The 19,843-nt window shown below is 47.6% G+C and overlaps 1 protein-coding gene across 1 annotated transcript in view; it reads left to right on the top strand.

The window, feature by feature from the left end:
* The window catches only part of LOC119288019 (probable E3 ubiquitin-protein ligase XBOS36), a 5,881-nt gene extending 2,987 nt beyond the window's left edge, over window positions 1-2,894 (top strand). Inside the window, exons 3-5 of the mRNA XM_037567636.1 lie at window positions 1,304-1,375; window positions 1,485-2,115; window positions 2,207-2,894. Coding sequence (XP_037423533.1) covers window positions 1,304-1,375; window positions 1,485-2,115; window positions 2,207-2,583 — 1,080 coding nt within the window. The 3' untranslated portion in view covers window positions 2,584-2,894. The remainder of the gene's footprint in view (window positions 1-1,303; window positions 1,376-1,484; window positions 2,116-2,206) is intronic.
* The last annotated feature ends 16,949 nt before the right edge of the window (window positions 2,895-19,843 follow it).

Genomic DNA, 19,843 nt, shown 5'->3' with positions numbered 1-19,843 from the left:
GGGTGGGGGATAATAATGACTTTCTTGTTTTTAAAAAAACTTGACTAATTTGAAGAAACAATGTGCAAAGGTCAAAGATTTGGACCGCAAATGGTTGTTTCGTCTGAAAATAAAAGTTCAACGACGAAATCTAGTTTTTTTTTTCTCGTCCTGAACATTTACGAAAAAAACAGTTTTTGATAAATTTTCTTAAATGCCAGATTTGGAAAACTTGGAACTGTTTAAAAGCATTGTTGTGAATATGGGTTTTCTTTATGGGAACAACAATTTTTGAAAAAAACGAGAGTAATTTCTAGCGTCCCTGAATTCCATGGTTTTCCACAGTATTTATGTCGGTGCGATTTTGTAAAAGAACATAGAGTTTTTCTTTTCTTTTTGAGAGACAAAAACTATAGAATTCCACTAACCTTAAATGAATACTCCCTCCGTTTCCAAATATAAGTCTTTCTAAAGATTTCAATAGGTGACTACATACGGAGCAAAATGAGTGAATCCATACTCTAAAATATGTCTACATACATCCGTATGCCATAGTCCACTTGAAATGTCTAAAAAGACTTGTATTTTGGAACGGAGGGAGTATCTTTTATTTACGTATTTGATTAGTTTCATTTCACATAATATTTTTCTTATTTCCAAAAGTTTGTATTACTCGGGGTTGCCACGTGGGCGAAAAACATTGTAACACCATCCTATAGGGTTTACATTGAAGAAATGGACCAAGGCCGAGGGTTGAAAAATGCCTTGTATTGAAACAGATCGACCAAACTTAGACTTTGGATAGTTCAGGGATCCACTATATATTATTTCCTATGAATTTATGTTTGATTTAAAGCTTTTATTTCACAAACACTAAAAATCTGACGATAGATTTTTAGGCATGACAAATCTGATGTTTTTCATGGCAATTTATATTGGCGTGCTGATGGGAAATTTAGTTTGCAATCACATCAATTTCCTGACAAAATAAAATAAAATAAACTGAGACGGATTTGCAATGCTCGCACCTAAACTTGCCATCCTTGGAGAACATAATTCTCCTAAAAATCATTCGATTTATAGTGGAGTCCAAAATGCTTCCTACATGGGAAAAAGTGTTGTCCGGAAATTAATGTGTAGAAGCATCATGGGAAATGATTTTTTTGCAGTAAAAAATTTCATGTTGAAAATTGCATACTTTTATTTATTTTTGTCTCTGCTGTAATCCCATTAGGCAAATTTGCAGCTTTTGTTTTGCTCAGTAAAATGGAACCTGACCGTGTTTTTCTCCCCAAGTGCTAATTGTTGGACGATGAAACTGCAGACGCCGTTGATGCAGGCGTGCCGCTCAGGGCACTGGGAGGTGGTTCAGACGCTGCTGGCCTTCAGATGCAACGTACGCCGCTACTGTAATTGGAGCCAAGATTCAGCTCGCTTGCTCATGCTCTGTTCCCGCGGATCAATCTCATCTGATCGCGATCTCTGCTTGTGGACTGATCGATCAGGTGTGGAAGGCGGACGGGCTGACCGGCCGCACGGCGCTGCACGCGGCGGCGGCGGGCGGGCACGTGCGGTGCGCGCGGCTGCTGCTGGCGGACGCGGCCGGCGCGGGCGAGGGCGCGGCGGCCCGGTACGCGAACCGGGCGGCGGGCGGCGGCGTCACGGCGCTGCACCTGGCGGCGCTGCACGGGCACGTCGACTGCGTGCACCTGCTGGTCGACGAGCGGGCGTCCCTGGACGCGCAGACGCTGCCCTGCGCCGCGGCGCCCATGGCGGCCATCGGCGCCGGGAGCACGCCGCTGCACTACGCGGCGTCCGGCGGCGAGGTCCGCTGCTGCCAGGTGCTCGTGTCCCGCGGCGCCGACCGCATGGCCGCCAACTGCAACGGCTGGCTCGCCGTGGACGTGGCCCGGATGTGGAAGTGCCACTGGCTGGAGCACGTGCTGGCGCCCAAGTCGCAGCTCCCCGTCCCCAAGTTCCCGCCCTCGGCATACCTCTCCCTCCCGCTCCCCTCCCTCCTCGCCGTCGCCAGGGACTACGCCGCCGCGCCGGAATCCTTCGCCGCCGCCGTCGCCGGCAACGACGACGACGCCTGCTCCGTCTGCCTCGAGAGACCCTGCAACGTCGCCGCCGAAGGTACCATACTCTGTTCTTCTCTCACGCGCAAAAAACTAAAATCAATTTTTTGGATGATTTGCTGATCGTTTCCGACTCCATTGATGTGCAGTGTGCGGGCACGAGCTGTGCCTCAAGTGCGCGATGGACCTGTGCACGTTGATGAAGGCGTACGAGGTGCCGGGGCTAGCCGGCACCGTGCCGTGCCCGCTCTGCCGGAGCGGCATCGCCTCCTTCAGGAAGGCCGTCGCCGCGGCCACCGCGCCGCCCGAGGACGACCACCAGAGCATGAGCGGCGGCAGCCTGCCCTGCGCGTGCGCGCGCTGCCAGGACCGGCACGGCAGCCCGGGGGAGGAGGAGGAGGAGAAGAGCACATGCCGGTCGTCCGGGCGCCGGGGCTACGGCGGCGGCGGGTTGGACGGCCCGGAGGCCGCCATAGCTCCCTTATACTGCGCCCCGTTCACCGGCCCCTCCGCCATCTTGTCCTGAGGCCGGACCAGTTCCGCAGGAATTTCATCATGCACATACAGGTTTCACAGGAGTAGTATACATACATACACACATACATACATACAGACACGCATACGTAGACGAAGCTGGCGTACCATTTGATTTGTTGTGTTCGTGGTGTGAAATGCTGTAGATACGGTGGTGGGGTGTGGCTGTAGCGGACATTCATAGAAATTCTTTCTTGTAAATTATTATGGTCACTTGATCTCATGAAGTTGCGATTCTTTCCAATCGGGTGAGGACTACAAAATGCATGTAGGGTGGTTGATAAACTGTATTTGTTTGCGCAATGCATGTCATGTCATCTAGTAGAAGAAGAAGAAAAATAGTCCGTTCAATCCATACTACTTGTCACTGTTTTAATACTACTTTTATTAGTAACTCTGATCCATATAACTTGTCGTTTGTTTTAATATAATTATAATAATTTAGATTGGAGGGAGTATCATCTTTTCCTCCTAATAATAAAGCACGGATGGACTTCGTGGGTTCACCGTCACAATACGCTTCTTTCCGTGAATTTACGCTTTCGGTTTTGTTTTCTTCAACACGCCTATGTTTATTTTCAATATCCAATAAGAGCATCTCCAACAGGCGCCCAAAAAGCGCTCCACGCACTAAAAAATCATATTTTTTGGGGCGCTGAACAGCTCCAGCAGAAGCTGTAGCGCTAAAAGTTTTTGGGCACACGCTGAAAAACGCTAACGTGCGCAGTATATTTTGGGCTCCGGATTGCGCGAGCTTCACAATTTGCATTGTGTGCTTTTGGGGCGCGTGTTTTTGGGCGCCTGCTAAAGCAATGTTGGTCCCGGCGCATTAAAAGTGTTACAGTGGCGCGCTATAACTTTTATTGGGCGCGGAATTTTTGTGCGGCCGTTGGAGATACTCTAATCTATCTATAGTTCATATCTCGCTAAATAGCTACGTAAACTTCCCGCCTGGGCCATCGTCTCATTGGGCCTCTCTGCGCCGCTCACGATCATCTAACTCACCCGGGTTTTATATGTATTCACAATAATACCACCTCGATTGCTTGCACAGAATCATACCAATTTATATACATAGGCAAATTGTCTGTAATATCAACAACTAGCCTCCCGATTCAACAAACGCCGAGGAGTGGGGATCGGGGGTAGGTTCAGAGGGCGGCGGCAGAGGACATGGACGGAGGAGGTAGGCGGGGTCGAACGACAAAGGGCGGCGATGGCCATGGCGCGGGTCGCCGGCAGGATGAAACATAGGAGTGGGGATCGGGGGTTGGTTCAGAGGGTGGTGGTGGTGGAGATGGCCGAAGGAGGGAGGCTGTCTAGCTCGTTAATCAAAGATGGTTAAGTTTCCTGACCATAGACATGAGTTGTCATTTGATTAACGGGATCACAACATTAGGAGAATGATGTGACTGACTTGACCCATTCCGTTAGCTTAGCACTTGATCGTTTAGTATGTTGCCATTGCTTTCTTCATGACTTATACATGTTCCTATGACTATGAGATTATGCAACTCCCATTTACCGGAGAAACACTTTGTGTGCTACCAAACGTCACAACATAACTGGGTGATTATAAAGGAGCTCTACAGGTGTCTCCGAAGGTATTACATAACGAGTAAAGAGACTTGCCGGTAACGAGATTGAACTAGGTATTGAGATACCGATGATCGAATCTCGGGCAAGTAACATACCGATGACAAAGGGAACAACGTATGTTGTTATGCGGTTTGACCGAGAAAGATCTTCGTAGAATATGTAGGAGTCAATATGAGCATCCAGGTTCCGCTATTGGTTATTGACCGGAAACACGTCTCGGTCATGTCTACATAATTCTCGAACCCGTAGGGTCCGCACGCTTAAAGTTAGATGACGGTTATATTATGAGTTTATGTGTTTTGATGTACCGAAGGTAGTTCGGAGTCCTGGATGAGATCGGGGACATGGCGAGGAGTCTCGAAATGGTCGAGACGTAAAGATCGATATATTGGACGACTATATTCGGACTTCGGAAAGGTTCCGAGTGATTCTGGTATTTTTCAGAGTACCGAAGAGTTACGGGAATTCGCCGGGGAGTATATGGGCCTTATTGGGCCATACGGGAATAGAGGAGAGAGGCCAAAAGGAAGGAGGCGTGTGATGAGGATGCAGACCTGGGGTAGGGTCATAGGCCTGACCTATACGTCCTACCCAAGGTCACTATCCTGGAAGATAAAAGGGCCAAGAGACAACAAGAGAGCGCCGGTTGAACACGTCGAGTGCAATCCACTCGACGGCCACATCACTCGGAGGTCCTCCTCCCTACCGCCACTCGACCATATGGAGAGTCACTCGACCTACTGAAGACCAGGAGTCGCTCAGCACTGCAACGGTCAGGCATTCACTCCGTAGTCTTTAAGACCATTAATAGCACTTATGGCTGGCGTTATCAGTAACGCCCTGTCTTTATGTACATTGAACCTCTTGTAATGGAGGAGGGCTGGGGTCCTGGTGCACTCTATATAAGCCACCCCTCCCCTGGCACAAGGGTTCGCACCCCCTGTAATATCACACACATAATCCGATCGACCGCCTTCAGGCACCGAGACGTAGGGCTGTTACTTCCACCGTGAAGGGCCTGAACTCGTAAATCTCGTGAGTACACCTTCACCATAGCTGAGATCTTGCCTCTCTGTACCTACCCCCCTTTCTACTGTCAGTCTTAGGACCACGACAGTTGGCGCCCACCATGGGGCCGGTGTCTTGGCGACTTGTTGGTGAAGTTGCAAGTTTTACCGATCATCATCATCATGGTTTCCGGCGGCGGACTTGCTGAGGGCCGTGAGATCCGTCTCGGCGTGCTCGTTTTCATCGCCGACGACTCCGCGTGGCTTCAAGAAGCTCCCGTGGACGTTGAGGCGCTCCCCGTCTGAGGGGCGACGCACTTCCGCGCGTGCTTCCGCGGCGTCCTTCTCCGGCAGCCGTCAACTCAGTATCAGTCGGGTCCGGCTGTGTTTTCCCTCCCCGTTGTCCGCCGCCGCAAGCGATCCGGTCGTTCGCGACTCCAGCGGTGGGTGAAGCACGTGGTGGCTTGGCGTTCAGCCACCCATCAAGTCGCGACAATCGAGCCCGACGAAACCCTCCACGGCATGTTCGGTCTGTCGACTGCCTCCGCGGAGATCGCATCTGAATGTGATAGCAGCGACCCTGCGGCAGAAGTCTTGATGGTCGACAGGCCTCACAGTCCGCCTGGTTCTCGCCGTGAGGACAACGAAGAAAGAGACGGCGACCCGTCGCGTGTCCACGAGGAATACCCCAAACCCCTCTATTCGCAGCGGAGAGAAGAACTTCGTCGCCGCAACATGGATGCACTCCACACGCCCATTATTGGAGAAACCCCCGAGGCTCGGGCCTTGGAGGAGGTGCGCCTAGCCAATTTGGCTGAGCGCACTCGATTGGATAACCTTCAGCATGCTCTCGACGAGCGCGCTCAGGAGCGGATCCATGAGTCCAGTCAAAGACAGCTTTTTCCGCCTCCACCTAAGGTATACCATACTCCGATTCAGAACCTCGCAGCTGTGGCCCGAATAGCAGAGTCGATTCAGCCTTCCCAGTCGGAGGCTGGCAGAGGGCTGATGCAGATCCGGGCCTTGCTCCGAGCAGCAGGAGAGCAGAACACTGAAGTGTCTCAGTTATGGAATAGGATTCACAGCAGATCCGTAGTAGCGGATACAGTCCAATCGGCCCATAGCCCAAGATCGCCCCTACGGCATGAAGGCCGTGGACAGTATGATCGTCAGTTCGACCGCGACAATCATCGTCGAGTGCCTACGCCTCCTCCGAGGAGTGCGTCGTACGTGCCTCGGCAGAACGATGACAGACACCGTCACAGTGGCGAGCGCAGAGCTCCAGTCGACCCAAGAGAGCCAGGCTTCAATGCGAGATCCATTCTCGTTCAAGGTTTGGTCGACCAGAACAGAGCACATAGAGAAGACCCTGGCAGAGGTCGTCGGAGTGGCAGCAGATTGCATGTTTCAGGCCCAGAGTGTTTCAGCAGAGCCATCAGGGCAGCAATAATTCCTCCCAACTTCAGGTTGGCAACCGGAATCCGTAAGTTCATTGGAGAATCCAAGCCCGAAACCTGACTTTAGGATTACCGAGTGGCTGTGCAGATTGGAGGCGAAAACGATGAGATAGTGATGAAGCATCTCCCTCTTATGTTGGAAGGGTCGGCCCGAGCGTGGTTGACTCAGTTAACTCCAGGCAGTATACATAGTTGGGAGGAGTTAGCTCGAGTGTTCGTAAGAACTTTTGAGGGCACGTGTAAGTAACCAGCTGGGTTGCCCGAGTTGCAGCATTGTGTGCAGAAACCGAATGAGACTCTGAGGGAATTCATTCAGAGATGGACCACTTTGCATCACACCGTTGAAAATGTATCAGAGCATCAAGCAGTATGCTCTTGCAAGGAAGGCATCAAATACAGAGAGTTGGTCTTGAAATTCGGTCGAACTGGGGATATGACTCTGGCTCGGATGATGGAGATAGCAACCCGGTATGCTAATGGAGAAGAAGAGGATCGACTCCATAGCGGGAAGAGTAAACCAGTCGGCCAAGAGGCCGGTGGGGGTAACTCCAGTCGGAAACAGAAGCGTATGGCTGAACCGGCGGCACCTGGAGAGATTGCAGCAGTGACTCAAGGAAAGTTTAAGGGAAAACCTAAGGGGCCCTGGCCCCCTAAGAAGGTAAAAGATCAAGCAGGAAATGATGTGCTGGATTTTCCATGTCACATCCACACGAAGAAGGATGAAGAAGGTAATTTGATTTACCCGAAGCATACCACTCGGCAATGTCGACTCCTGATCCAGCAGTTCTGAGAGAAACAACCCAATGAGAAGGAGAAAGAGTCAGACAAAGATGAGGACGAAGAGGAAGATGATGGTTATCCCAAAGTCAATTCAACTCTGATGATTTTTGCTGATGTTGAGAGCAAGATTCGATTGAAGGTCATCAACAGAGAAGTGATTATGGCCGCTCCGGCGACGACCACCACATACCTGAGATGGTCTCAGACGGCCATCACGTTCGACCAGTCTGACCATCCTGCTCGTGTAGCCACCCCTGGGAGGCAAGCACTGGTGGTCGACCCCGTGGTCGGGGGCACTCGACTGACCAAAGTACTGATGGACGGTGGCAGTGGTTTGAACATCCTTTACGCTGAAACCTTGAAGGGGATGGGCATTCCGATGTCCAAATTTACAGAGAGCAACATGAGTTTTCATGGTGTTATCCCTGGAAAGAATGCTGAATCACTCGGCCAGATCGCCTTCGACGTGGTTTTCGGTGATTCCAAGCATTACCGTAAGGAGAAGTTGACATTTGAAGTCATGGATTTCCAGAGTGCCTATCATGCCATCTTGGGTAGGCCAGCCTACGCGTGTTTTATGGCTCGACCATGTTATGTGTATCTCAAGCTGAAGATGCCTGGCCCCAAAGGTGTGATCACAGTTACTGGCAATCGGCAGAAGGCAGAGGAATGTTTTCAGAAAGGTTCCAAAATCGCCGATGCACAGATGGCAGCAGTTCAATTCCAAGAGTATCAGAAGAGTGCAGATCCGAGTGATTTTTTCCGAGCCAAGAAGCCTGCTACAGACTCCGCATTTCAGTCGACTAGTGAAACGAAGCCGATTCATATTCACCCGACCGATCCCAATGTGGCACCGACTCATATGTCAACAACACTCGACAGCAAATAGGAAGAAGCGCTCATCCAGTTCCTCCGTGAGAACTGGGACATCTTCGCATGGAAACCCTCTGACATGCCAGGTGTACCCAGGGGACTGAATGAGCACCGTTTGTGTTGGAAATATGCCCTAGAGGCAATAATAAATTGATTATTATTATATTTCCTTGTTCATGATAATCGTTTATTATCCATGCTAGAATTGTATTGATAGGAAACTCAGATACATGTGTGGATACATAGACAACACCATGTCCCTAGTAAGCCTCTAGTTGACTAGCTCGTTAATCAATAGATGGTTACGGTTTCCTGACCATGGACATTTGATGTCATTGATAACGGGATCACATCATTAGGAGAATGATGTGATGGACAAGACCCAATCCTAAGCCTAGCACAAGATCATGTAGTTCGTATGCTAAAGCTTTTCTAATGTCAAGTATCATTTCCTTAGACCATGAGATTGTGCAACTCCCGGATACCGTAGGAGTGCTTTGGGTGTGCCAAACGTCACAACGTAACTGGGTGGCTATAAAGGTACACTACGGGTATCTCTGAAAGTGTCTGTTGGGTTGGCACGAATCGAGATTGGGATTTTGTCACTCCGTGTAAACGGAGAGGTATCTCTGGGCCCACTCGGTAGGACATCATCATAATGTGCACAATGTGACCAAGGGGTTGATCACGGGATGATGTGTTACGGAACGAGTAAAGAGACTTGCCGGTAACGAGATTGAACAAGGTATCGGTATACCGACGTGATCTTGACGTGAGCACATGCCTTGACGTGATCTTGAAGGTGTTCAAGATGGATCAGTCAAAGAAGGAGTTCTTGCCTGAGTTGTAAGGTATGAAGTTAAGACTTAAAGCTCGACCATGGCAGAATAGAGAGAAAGGAACGAAGGTCGTCCCCTATGCTTAAGACATAGGCTCTACAGTATGCTATGCTGTGTACCGCACCTGAAGTGTGCTTTACCATGAGTCAGTCAAGGGGTACAAGAGTGATCCAAGAATGGATCACAGGACAGCGGTCAAAGTTATCCTTAGTAACTAGTGGACTAAGGAATTTTCTCAATTATGGAGGTGGTAAAAGAGTTCGTCGTAAAGGGTTACGTCGATGCAAGCTTAACACCTATCCGGATAGCTCTGAGTAGAGATACCGGATACGTATAATGGAGCAACAATTTAGAATAGCTCCAAGTAGAACAGTTATTTGGAATAGCTCCAAATAGAACGTGGGAGCTGCATCTAGGAGATGACATAGAGATTTGTAAAGCACACACGGATCTGAAAGGTTCAGACCCGTTGACTATAACCTCTCTCACAAGCATAACATGATCAAACCCAGAACTCATCGAGTGTTAATCACATGGTAAATGTGAACTAGATTATTGACTCTAGTAAACTCTTTGGGTGTTAGTCACATGGGGATGTGACCTTGAGTGTTAATCACATATCGATGTGAACTAGATTATTGACTCTAGTGCAAGTGGAAGACTGTTGGAAATATGCCCTAGAGGCAATAATAAATTGATTATTATTATATTTCCTTGTTCATGATAATCGTTTATTATCCATGCTAGAATTGTATTGATAGGAAACTCAGATACATGTGTGGATACATAGACAACACCATGTCCCTAGTAAGCCTCTAGTTGACTAGCTCGTTAATCAATAGATGGTTACGGTTTCCTGACCATGGACATTTGATGTCGTTGATAACGGGATCACATCATTAGGAGAATGATGTGATGGACAAGACCCAATCCTAAGCCTAGCACAAGATCATGTAGTTCGTATGCTAAAGCTTTTCTAATGTCAAGTATCATTTCCTTAGACCATGAGATTGTGCAACTCCCGGATACCGTAGGAGTGCTTTGGGTGTGCCAAACGTCACAACGTAACTGGGTGGCTATAAAGGTACACTACGGGTATCTCTGAAAGTGTCTGTTGGGTTGGCACGAATCGAGATTGGGATTTTGTCACTCCGTGTAAACGGAGAGGTATCTCTGGGCCCACTCGGTAGGACATCATCATAATGTGCACAATGTGACCAAGGGGTTGATCATGGGATGGTGTGTTACGGAACGAGTAAAGAGACTTGCCGGTAACGAGATTGAACAAGGTATCGGTATACCGACGATCGAATCTCGGGCAAGTACCATACCGCTAGACAAAGGGAATTGTATACGGGATTGATTGAGTCCTTGACATCGTGGTTCATCCGATGAGATCATCGTGGAACATGTGGGAGCCAACATGGGTATCCAGATCCCGCTGTTGGTTATTGACCGGAGAACATCTCGGTCATGACTACATGTCTCCCGAACCCGTAGGGTCTACACACTTAAGGTTCGATGACGCTAGGGTTATAAAGGAAGTTTGTATGTGGTTATCGAATGTTGTTCGGAGTCCCGGATGAGATCCCGAACGTCACGAGGAGTTCCGGAATGGTCCGGAGGTAAAGATTTATATATAGGAAGTCCTGTTTCGGCCATCGGGACAAGTTTCGGGGTCATCGGTATTGTACCGGGACCACCGGAAGGGTCCCGGGGGCCCACCGGGTGGGGCCACCTGCCCCGGGGGCCACATGGGCTGTAGGGGGTGCGCCTTGGCCTACATGGGCCAAGGGCACCAGCCCCTAGAGGCCCATGCGCCAAGATATAGGAAAAGGGGGAGAGTCCTAAAGGGGGAAGGCACCTCCGAGGTGCCTTGGGGAGGATGGACTCCTCCCCCCCTCTTAGCCGCACCCCTTCCTTGGAGGAGGGGGCAAGGCTGCGCCTCCCCCCTCTCCCCTGCCCCTATATATAGTGGAGGGGAGGGAGGGCATCCATACCTGAGCCCTTGGCGCCTCCCTCCCTCCCGTGACACCTCCTCCTCTCCCGTAGGTGCTTGGCGAAGCCCTGCAGGATTGCCACGCTCCTCCATCACCACCACGCCGTTGTGCTGCTGCTGGATGGAGTCTTCCTCAACCTCTCCCTCTCTCCTTGCTGGATCAAGGCGTGGGAGACATCGTCGAGCTGTACGTGTGTTGAACGCGGAGGTGCCGTCCGTTCGGCACTAGGATCATCGGTGATCTGAATCACGACGAGTACGACTCCATCAACCCCGTTCACTTGAACGCTTCCGCTTAGTGATCTACAAGGGTATGTAGATGCACTCTCCTTTCTACTCGTTGCTGGTCTCTCCATAGATAGATCTTGGTGATTCGTAGGAAAATTTTTGAATTTCTGCTACGTTCCCAACAGTGGCATCATGAGCTAGGTCTATTGCGTAGATTCTTTGCACGAGTAGAACACAAAGTAGTTGTGGGCGTCGATATTGTTCAATATGCTTGTCGTTACTAGTCTTATCTTGATTCGGCGGCATCGTGGGATGAAGCGGCCCGGACCAACCTTACACGTACGCTTACGTGAGACCGGTTCCACCGACAAACATGCACTAGTTGCATAAGGTGGCTGGTGGGTGTCTGTCTCTCCCACTTTAGTCGGATCGGATTCGATGAAAAGGGTCCTTATGAAGGGTAAATAGCAATTGGCATATCACGTTGTGGTTCATGCGTAGGTAAGAAACGTTCTTTCTAGAAACCCATAGCAGCCACGTAAAACATGCAAACAACAATTAGAGGACGTCTAACTTGTTTTTGCAGGGTATGCTATGTGATGTGATATGGCCAAAAAGGATGTGATGAATGATATATGTGATGTATGAGATTGATCATGTTCTTGTAATAGGAATCACGACTTGCATGTCGATGAGTATGACAACCGGCAGGAGCCATAGGAGTTGTCTTTATTTATTTGTGACCTGCGTGTCAACTTAAACGTCATGTAATTACTTTACTTTATTGCTAACCGTTAGCCATAGTAGTAGAAGTAATAGTTGGCGAGGCAACTTCATGAAGACACGATGATGGAGATCATGATGATGGAGATCATGGTGTCATGCCGGTGACGATGATGATCATGGAGCCCCGAAGATGGAGATCAAAAGGAGCAAAGTGATGATGGCCATATCATGTCACTATTTGATTGCATGTGATGTTTATCATGTTTATACATCTTATCTGCTTAGAACGACGGTAGTAAATAAGATGATCCCTTACAACAATTTCAAGAAGTGTTCTCCCCTAACTGTGCACCGTTGCGACAGTTCGCTGTTTCAAAACATCACGTGATGATCGGGTGTTTTATTCAGACGTTCAAATACAACGGGTGTTGACGAGCCTAGCATGTACAGACATGGCCTCGGAACACACGCGAAACACTTAGGGTTAACTTGACGAGCCTAGCATGTACAGACATGGCCTCGGAACACGGAGACCGAAAGGTCGAACATGAGTCGTATAGAAGATACGATCAACATGAAGATGTTCACCGATGATGACTAGTCCGTCTCACGTGATGATCGGACACGGCCTAGTTTGACTCGGATCATGTAATCACTTAGATGACTAAAGGGATGTCTATCTGAGTGGGAGTTCATAAGATGAACTTAATTATCCTGAACATAGTCAAAAGGTTTTTGCAAATTATGTCGTAGCTCACGCTAGAGTTCTACTGTTTAGATATGTTCCTAGAGAAAAAAAATTAGTTGAAAGTTGATAGTAGCAATTATGCGGACTAGGTCCATAAACTGAGGATTGTCCTCATTGCTTCATAGAAGGCTTATGTCCTTAATGCACCGCTCAGTGTGCTGAACCCCAAACGTCATCTGTGGATGTTGCGAACATCGGACATACACGTTTTGATAACTACGTGATAGTTCAGTTAAACGGTTTAGAGTTGAGGCACCAAAGACATTTTTGAAACGTCGCGAAACATATGAGATGTTTTGAGGGCTGAAATTGGGATTTCAGGCTCGTGCCTATGTCAAGAGGTATAAGACCTCCGATGACTTTCTTAACCTGCAAACTAAGGAGAAAAGCTCAATTGTTGAGCTTGTGCTCAGATTGTCTGAGTACAACAATCATTTGAATCGAGTGGGAGTTGATCTTCCAGATAAGACAGTGATGGTTCTCCAAAGTCATTGCCACCAAGCTGTTAGAGCTTCGTGATGAACTATAACATATCAGGGATAGATATGATGATCCTTGAGGTATTCGCGATGTTTGACACTGCGAAAGTAGAAATCAAGAAGGAGAATCAATTGTTGATGGTTGGTGAAACCACTAGTTTCAAGAAGGGCAAGGGCAAGAAGGGATACTTCATGAAACGGCAAATCAGCTGCTGCTCTAGTGAAGAAACCCAAGGTAAAACCCAAACCCGAGACTAAGTGCTTCTGTAATAAGGGGAACAACCACTAGAGCAGAATTACCCTAGATACTTGGTAGATAAGAAGGCTGGCAAGGTCGATAGAAGTATATTGGATATACATTATGTTAATGTGTACTTTGCTAGCACTCCTAGCAGCACCAGGGTATTAGATATCGGTTCGGTTGCTAAGTGTTAGTAACTCGAAACAAAAGGCTACGGAATAAACGGAGACTAGCTAAAAGTGAGCTGACGATATATGTTGGAAGTGTTTCCAAGTTTGATGTAATCAAACATCGCACGCTCCCTCTACCATCAAGATTAGCATTAAACCTGAATGGTTGATTGAATCTCGATCGTAGTGATACACATGTTCATGCCAAAAGATAGTAATGATAGTACCACTTACTTGTGGCACTGCCATGTAAGTCATAATGGTATAAAACACATGAAGAAGCTCCATGTTGATGGATCTTTGGACTCACTCATTTTTGAAAAGTTTGAGACATGCGAACCATGTCTATTGGTATATATGCATGAAGAAGCTCCATGCAAATGGATCGTTTGGACTCACTTGATTTTGAATCACTTGGGACATGCAAATCATACCACATGGGCAAGATGACTGAAAAGCCTCGTTTTCAGTAAGATGGAACAAGATAGCAACTTGTTGGAAGTAACACATTTTGATGTGTGCAGTCCAATGAGTGCTGAGGCATGCAGTGAATATCGTTATACTTCACAGATGATTCGAGTAGATGTTGAGTATATTTACTTGATGAATCACGAGTCTGAATTATTGAAAGGTTCAAGTAATTTCAGTGTGAAGTTGAAAGATCGTCGTGACAAGAGGATAAAAGATCTATGATATGATCATAGAGATGAATATCTGAATCACGAGTTTGGCACAGAATTAAGACATTGTGGAAATTGTTTCACAACTAATACAGCCTGGAACACCATAGTGTGATGGTGTGTCCAAACGTCATAGTTGCACCCTATTGGATATGGTGCATACCATGATGTCTCTTATCGAGTTACCACTATCGTTCATGGGTTAGGCATTAGAGACAACCACATTCACTTTAAATAGGGCACCACATAATTTCGTTGAGACGACACCGTATGAACTATGGTTTGGAGAAACCTAAGTTGCCGTTTCTTGAAAGTTTGGGGCTGCGACGCTTATGTGAAAAGGTTTCAGGTTGATAAGCTCGAACCCAAAGCAGATAAAATGCATCTTCATAGGACACCCAAAAACAGTTGGGTATACCTCCTAATTCAGATCCGAAAGCAATAGGGATTGTTTCTTGAATCAGGTCCTTTCTCGAGGAAAAGTTTCTCTCGAAAAGTTGAGTGGGAGGATGGTGGAGACTTGATGAGGTTATTGAACCGTCACTTCAACAAGTGTGTAGCAGGGCACAGGAAGTTGTTCCTATGGCACGTACACCAACTGAAGTGGAAGCTTATGATAGTGATCATGAAACTTCGGATCGAGTCACTACCAAACCTCGTGGGATGACAAGGATGCGTACTACTTCAGAGTGGTACGTAATCCTGTCTTGGAAGTCATGTTGCTAGACAACAATGAACCTACGAGCTATGGAGAAGCGATGGTGGGCCCGGATTCCGATAAATGGCTCAAGGCCATAAAACCCGAGAGAGGATCCATGTATGAAAACAAAGTGTAGACTTTGGAAGAACTACTTTATGGTCGTAAGGCTGTTAGGTACATATGGATTTTGAAAGGAAGACAGACAATGATGGTAAGTGTCACCATTGAGAAAGCTCGACTTGTCGTTAAGATGTTTTTTGACAAGTTCAAGGAGTTGACTACGATGAGACTTTCTCACTCGTAGCAATGCTAAGAGTCTGTTGGAATTATATTAGCAATTACTGCATTATTTATGAAATCTTGCAGATAGGATGTCAAAACACTATTTCCTCGACGATTCTTGAGGAAAGGTTGTATGTGATACAACCGGAAGGTTTTGTCTATCCTGAAATATGCTAATAAGTATGCAAAGCTCCAGCAATCCTTCTGAGGACTGGAGTGAGCATCTCGGAGTTGGAATGTACGCTTTGATAAGATGATCAAAGATTTTGGGTCTATACAAAGTTTATGAGAAACTTGTATTTCCAAAGAAGTGAGTGGGAGCACTATAGAATTTCTGATGAGTATATGTTGTTGACATATTGTTGATCAGAAATGACGTAGAATTTCTGGAAAGCATATAGGGTTATTTTTTGAAAGTGTTTTTCAATGGAAAGCCTGGATTAAGCTACTTGAGCATTGAGCGTCAAGATCTATAAGGATAGATCAAAACGCTTAATGGTACTTTCAAATGAGCACATGCCTTGACGTGATCTTGAAGGTGTTCAAGATGGATCAGTCAAAGAAGGAGTTCTTGCCTGAGTTGTAAGGTATGAAGTTAAGACTTAAAGCTCGACCACGGCAGAATAGAGAGAAAGGAACGAAGGTCGTCCCCTATGCTTAAGACATAGGCTCTACAGTATGCTATGCTGTGTACCGCACCTGAAGTGTGCCTTACCATGAGTCAGTCAAGGGGTACAAGAGTGATCCAAGAATGAATCACAAGACAACGGTCAAAGTTATCCTTAGTAACTAGTGGACTAAGGAATTTTCTCAATTATGGAGGTGGTAAAATAGTTCGTCATAAAAGGTTACGTCGATGCAAGCTTAACACCTATCCGGATAGCTCTGAGTAGAGATACCGGATACGTATAATGGAGCAACAATTTAGAATAGCTCCAAGTAGAACAGTTATTTGGAATAGCTCCAAATAGAACGTGGTAGCTGCATCTAGGAGATGACATAGAGATTTGTAAAGCACACACGGATCTGAAAGGTTCAGACCCGTTGACTATAACCTCTCTCACAAGCATAACATGATCAAACCCAGAACTCATCGAGTGTTAATCACATGGTAAATGTGAACTAGATTATTGACTCTAGTAAACTCTTTGGGTGTTAGTCACATGGGGATGTGACCTTGAGTGTTAATCGCATATCGATGTGAACTAGATTATTGACTCTAGTGCAAGTGGGAGACTGTTGGAAATATGCCCTAGAGGCAATAATAAATTGATTATTATTATATTTCCTTGTTCATGATAATCATTTATTATCCATGCTAGAATTGTATTGATAGGAAACTCAGATACATGTGTGGATACATAGACAACACCATGTCCCTAGTAAGCCTCTAGTTGACTAGCTCGTTAATCAATAGATGGTTACGGTTTCCTGACCATGGACATTTGATGTCGTTGATAACGGGATCACATCATTAGGAGAATGATGTGATGGACAAGACCCAATCCTAAGCCTAGCACAAGATCATGTAGTTCGTATGCTAAAGCTTTTCTAATGTCAAGTATCATTTCCTTAGACCATGAGATTGTGCAACTCCCGGATACCGTAGGAGTGCTTTGGGTGTGCCAAACGTCACAACGTAACTGGGTGGCTATAAAGGTACACTACGGGTATCTCTGAAAGTGTCTGTTGGGTTGGCACGAATCGAGATTGGGATTTTGTCACTCCGTGTAAACGGAGAGGTATCTCTGGGCCCACTCGGTAGGACATCATCATAATGTGCACAATGTGACCAAGGGGTTGATCATGGGATGGTGTGTTACGGAACGAGTAAAGAGACTTGCCGGTAACGAGATTGAACAAGGTATCGGTATACCGACGATCGAATCTCGGGCAAGTACCATACCGCTAGACAAAGGGAATTGTATACGGGATTGATTGAGTCCTTGACATCGTGGTTCATCCGATGAGATCATCGTGGAACATGTGGGAGCCAACATGGGTATCCAGATCCCGCTGTTGGTTATTGACCGGAGAACATCTCGGTCATGACTACATGTCTCCCGAACCCGTAGGGTCTACACACTTAAGGTTCGATGACGCTAGGGTTATAAAGGAAGTTTGTATGTGGTTATCGAATGTTGTTCGGAGTCCCGGATGAGATCCCGAACGTCACGAGGAGTTCCGGAATGGTCCGGAGGTAAAGATTTATATATAGGAAGTCCTGTTTCGGCCATCGGGACAAGTTTCGGGGTCATCGGTATTGTACCGGGACCACCGGAAGGGTCCCGGGGGCCCACCGGGTGGGGCCACCTGCCCCGGGGGCCACATGGGCTGTAGGGGGTGCGCCTTGGCCTACATGGGCCAAGGGCACCAGCCCCTAGAGGCCCATGCGCCAAGATATAGGAAAAGGGGGAGAGTCCTAAAGGGGGAAGGCACCTCCGAGGTGCCTTGGGGAGGATGGACTCCTCCCCCCCTCTTAGCCGCACCCCTTCCTTGGAGGAGGGGGCAAGGCTGCGCCTCCCCCCTCTCCCCTGCCCCTATATATAGTGGAGGGGAGGGAGGGCATCCATACCTGAGCCCTTGGCGCCTCCCTCCCTCCCGTGACACCTCCTCCTCTCCCGTAGGTGCTTGGCGAAGCCCTGCAGGATTGCCACGCTCCTCCATCACCACCACGCCGTTGTGCTGCTGCTGGATGGAGTCTTCCTCAACCTCTCCCTCTCTCCTTGCTGGATCAAGGCGTGGGAGACATCGTCGAGCTGTACGTGTGTTGAACGCGGAGGTGCCGTCCGTTCGGCACTAGGATCATCGCTGATCTGAATCACGACGAGTACGACTCCATCAACCCCGTTCACTTGAACGCTTCCGCTTAGCGATCTACAAGGGTATGTAGATGCACTCTCCTTTCTACTCGTTGCTGGTCTATCCATAGATAGATCTTGGTGTTACGTAGGAATTTTTTTGAATTTCTGCTACGTTCCCCAACAGTTTGCATGTCGACCCCAAGGCAAAACCCGTCAAAGAGCACCTTCGACGGTCAACCGTGCAGAAGAGAAAAGCAATTGGCGAAGAAGTGGCTCGACTGTTGGCAGCAGAGTTCATCCGTGAAATCTACCACTCCGAGTGGCTAGCCAATGTAGTCATGGTCCCTAAGAAGGATGATTCACTTCGTATGTGCATTGATTTCAAGCATATCAATCGGGCCTGCACAAAAGATCACTTCCCTCTCCCTCGCATCGGTCAGATTGTTGACTCGGCTGCAGGGTGTGAGCGCTTGTCTTTCTTAGATGCATATTCCGGGTATCATCAGATCCGACTGTATGGTCCCGATGAAATAAAAGCAGCCTTCATCACCCCATTCGGATGCTTTTGTTATGTCACCATGCCATTTGGTCTTAAAAATACTGGAGCCACATTCATGAGAATGATTCAGAAGTGCCTGCTCACTCAAATCAGTCGGAATGTGGAAGCATACATGGATGACATTGTGGTCAAGTCTCGCAAAGGTTCCGACCTATTGACTGACCTTGCAGAAACCTTTGCCAACCTAAGAAGGTACGATATCAAGCTTAATCCGTCAAAGTGTACATTCAGAGTTCCAAGAGGAAAGTTACTCGGTTTTCTCGTTTCCGAACGAGGGATCGACGCCAATCCAGAAAAAGTTGATACCATTCTCCGAATGAAACGCCCCGTGCGAGTGCATGACGTTCAGAAGCTGACTGGTTGTTTGGCTGCCTTGAGTCGATTCATTTCTCGTCTCGGTGAAAAGGCCTTGCCTCTTTACCGACCGATGAAGAAATCTGATAAGTTTGAGTGGACTGAGGAAGCGGATGCAGCTTTTGCAGAGCTCACAGCCCTGCTTTCCACCCAGCCGGTGCTCGCTGCGCCAATCAGCAAAGAGCCTTTACTGCTTTACATTGCAGCCACTGGACAAGTTGTCAGTACACTACTCACGGTCGAGCGAGAAGAGGAAGGAAAAGCTTACAAGGTTCAACGCCCAATTTATTATCTCTCTGAAGTTTTGACTCCATCCAAGCAACGATATCCACATTATCTGAAGCTTGTCTGTGGAATATACATGACCATGAAGAAGATTGCGCATTATTTCTCTGATCACTCCATTACAGTCGTCAGCGACGTGCCACTATCTGAAATTCTGAATAATAGAGATGCAACAGGTTGAGTGGCAAAATGGGCGATTGAACTCCTTCCATTGGATATCAAGTTTGAGGCAAAGAAGGCTATCAAGTCCCAAGCAATTGCAGGTTTCCTTGCTGAGTGGACTGAGCAGCAATTGCCGACTCAAGTTCACTCAGAGCATTGGACTATGTTCTTTGATGGCCCCAAGATGTTGAATGGTTCAGGCGCTGGGGTAGTATTGGTATCCCCCCATGGAGACAAGCTTAGTTATGTTCTCCAGATTCATTTTGATCCCTCCAATAAT

Source organism: Triticum dicoccoides, chromosome 4A (assembly GCF_002162155.2).
Source record: "Triticum dicoccoides isolate Atlit2015 ecotype Zavitan chromosome 4A, WEW_v2.0, whole genome shotgun sequence".
Classification (NCBI taxonomy): domain Eukaryota; kingdom Viridiplantae; phylum Streptophyta; class Magnoliopsida; order Poales; family Poaceae; genus Triticum; species Triticum dicoccoides.
This window is presented reverse-complemented; position numbering and strand designations above follow the sequence as displayed.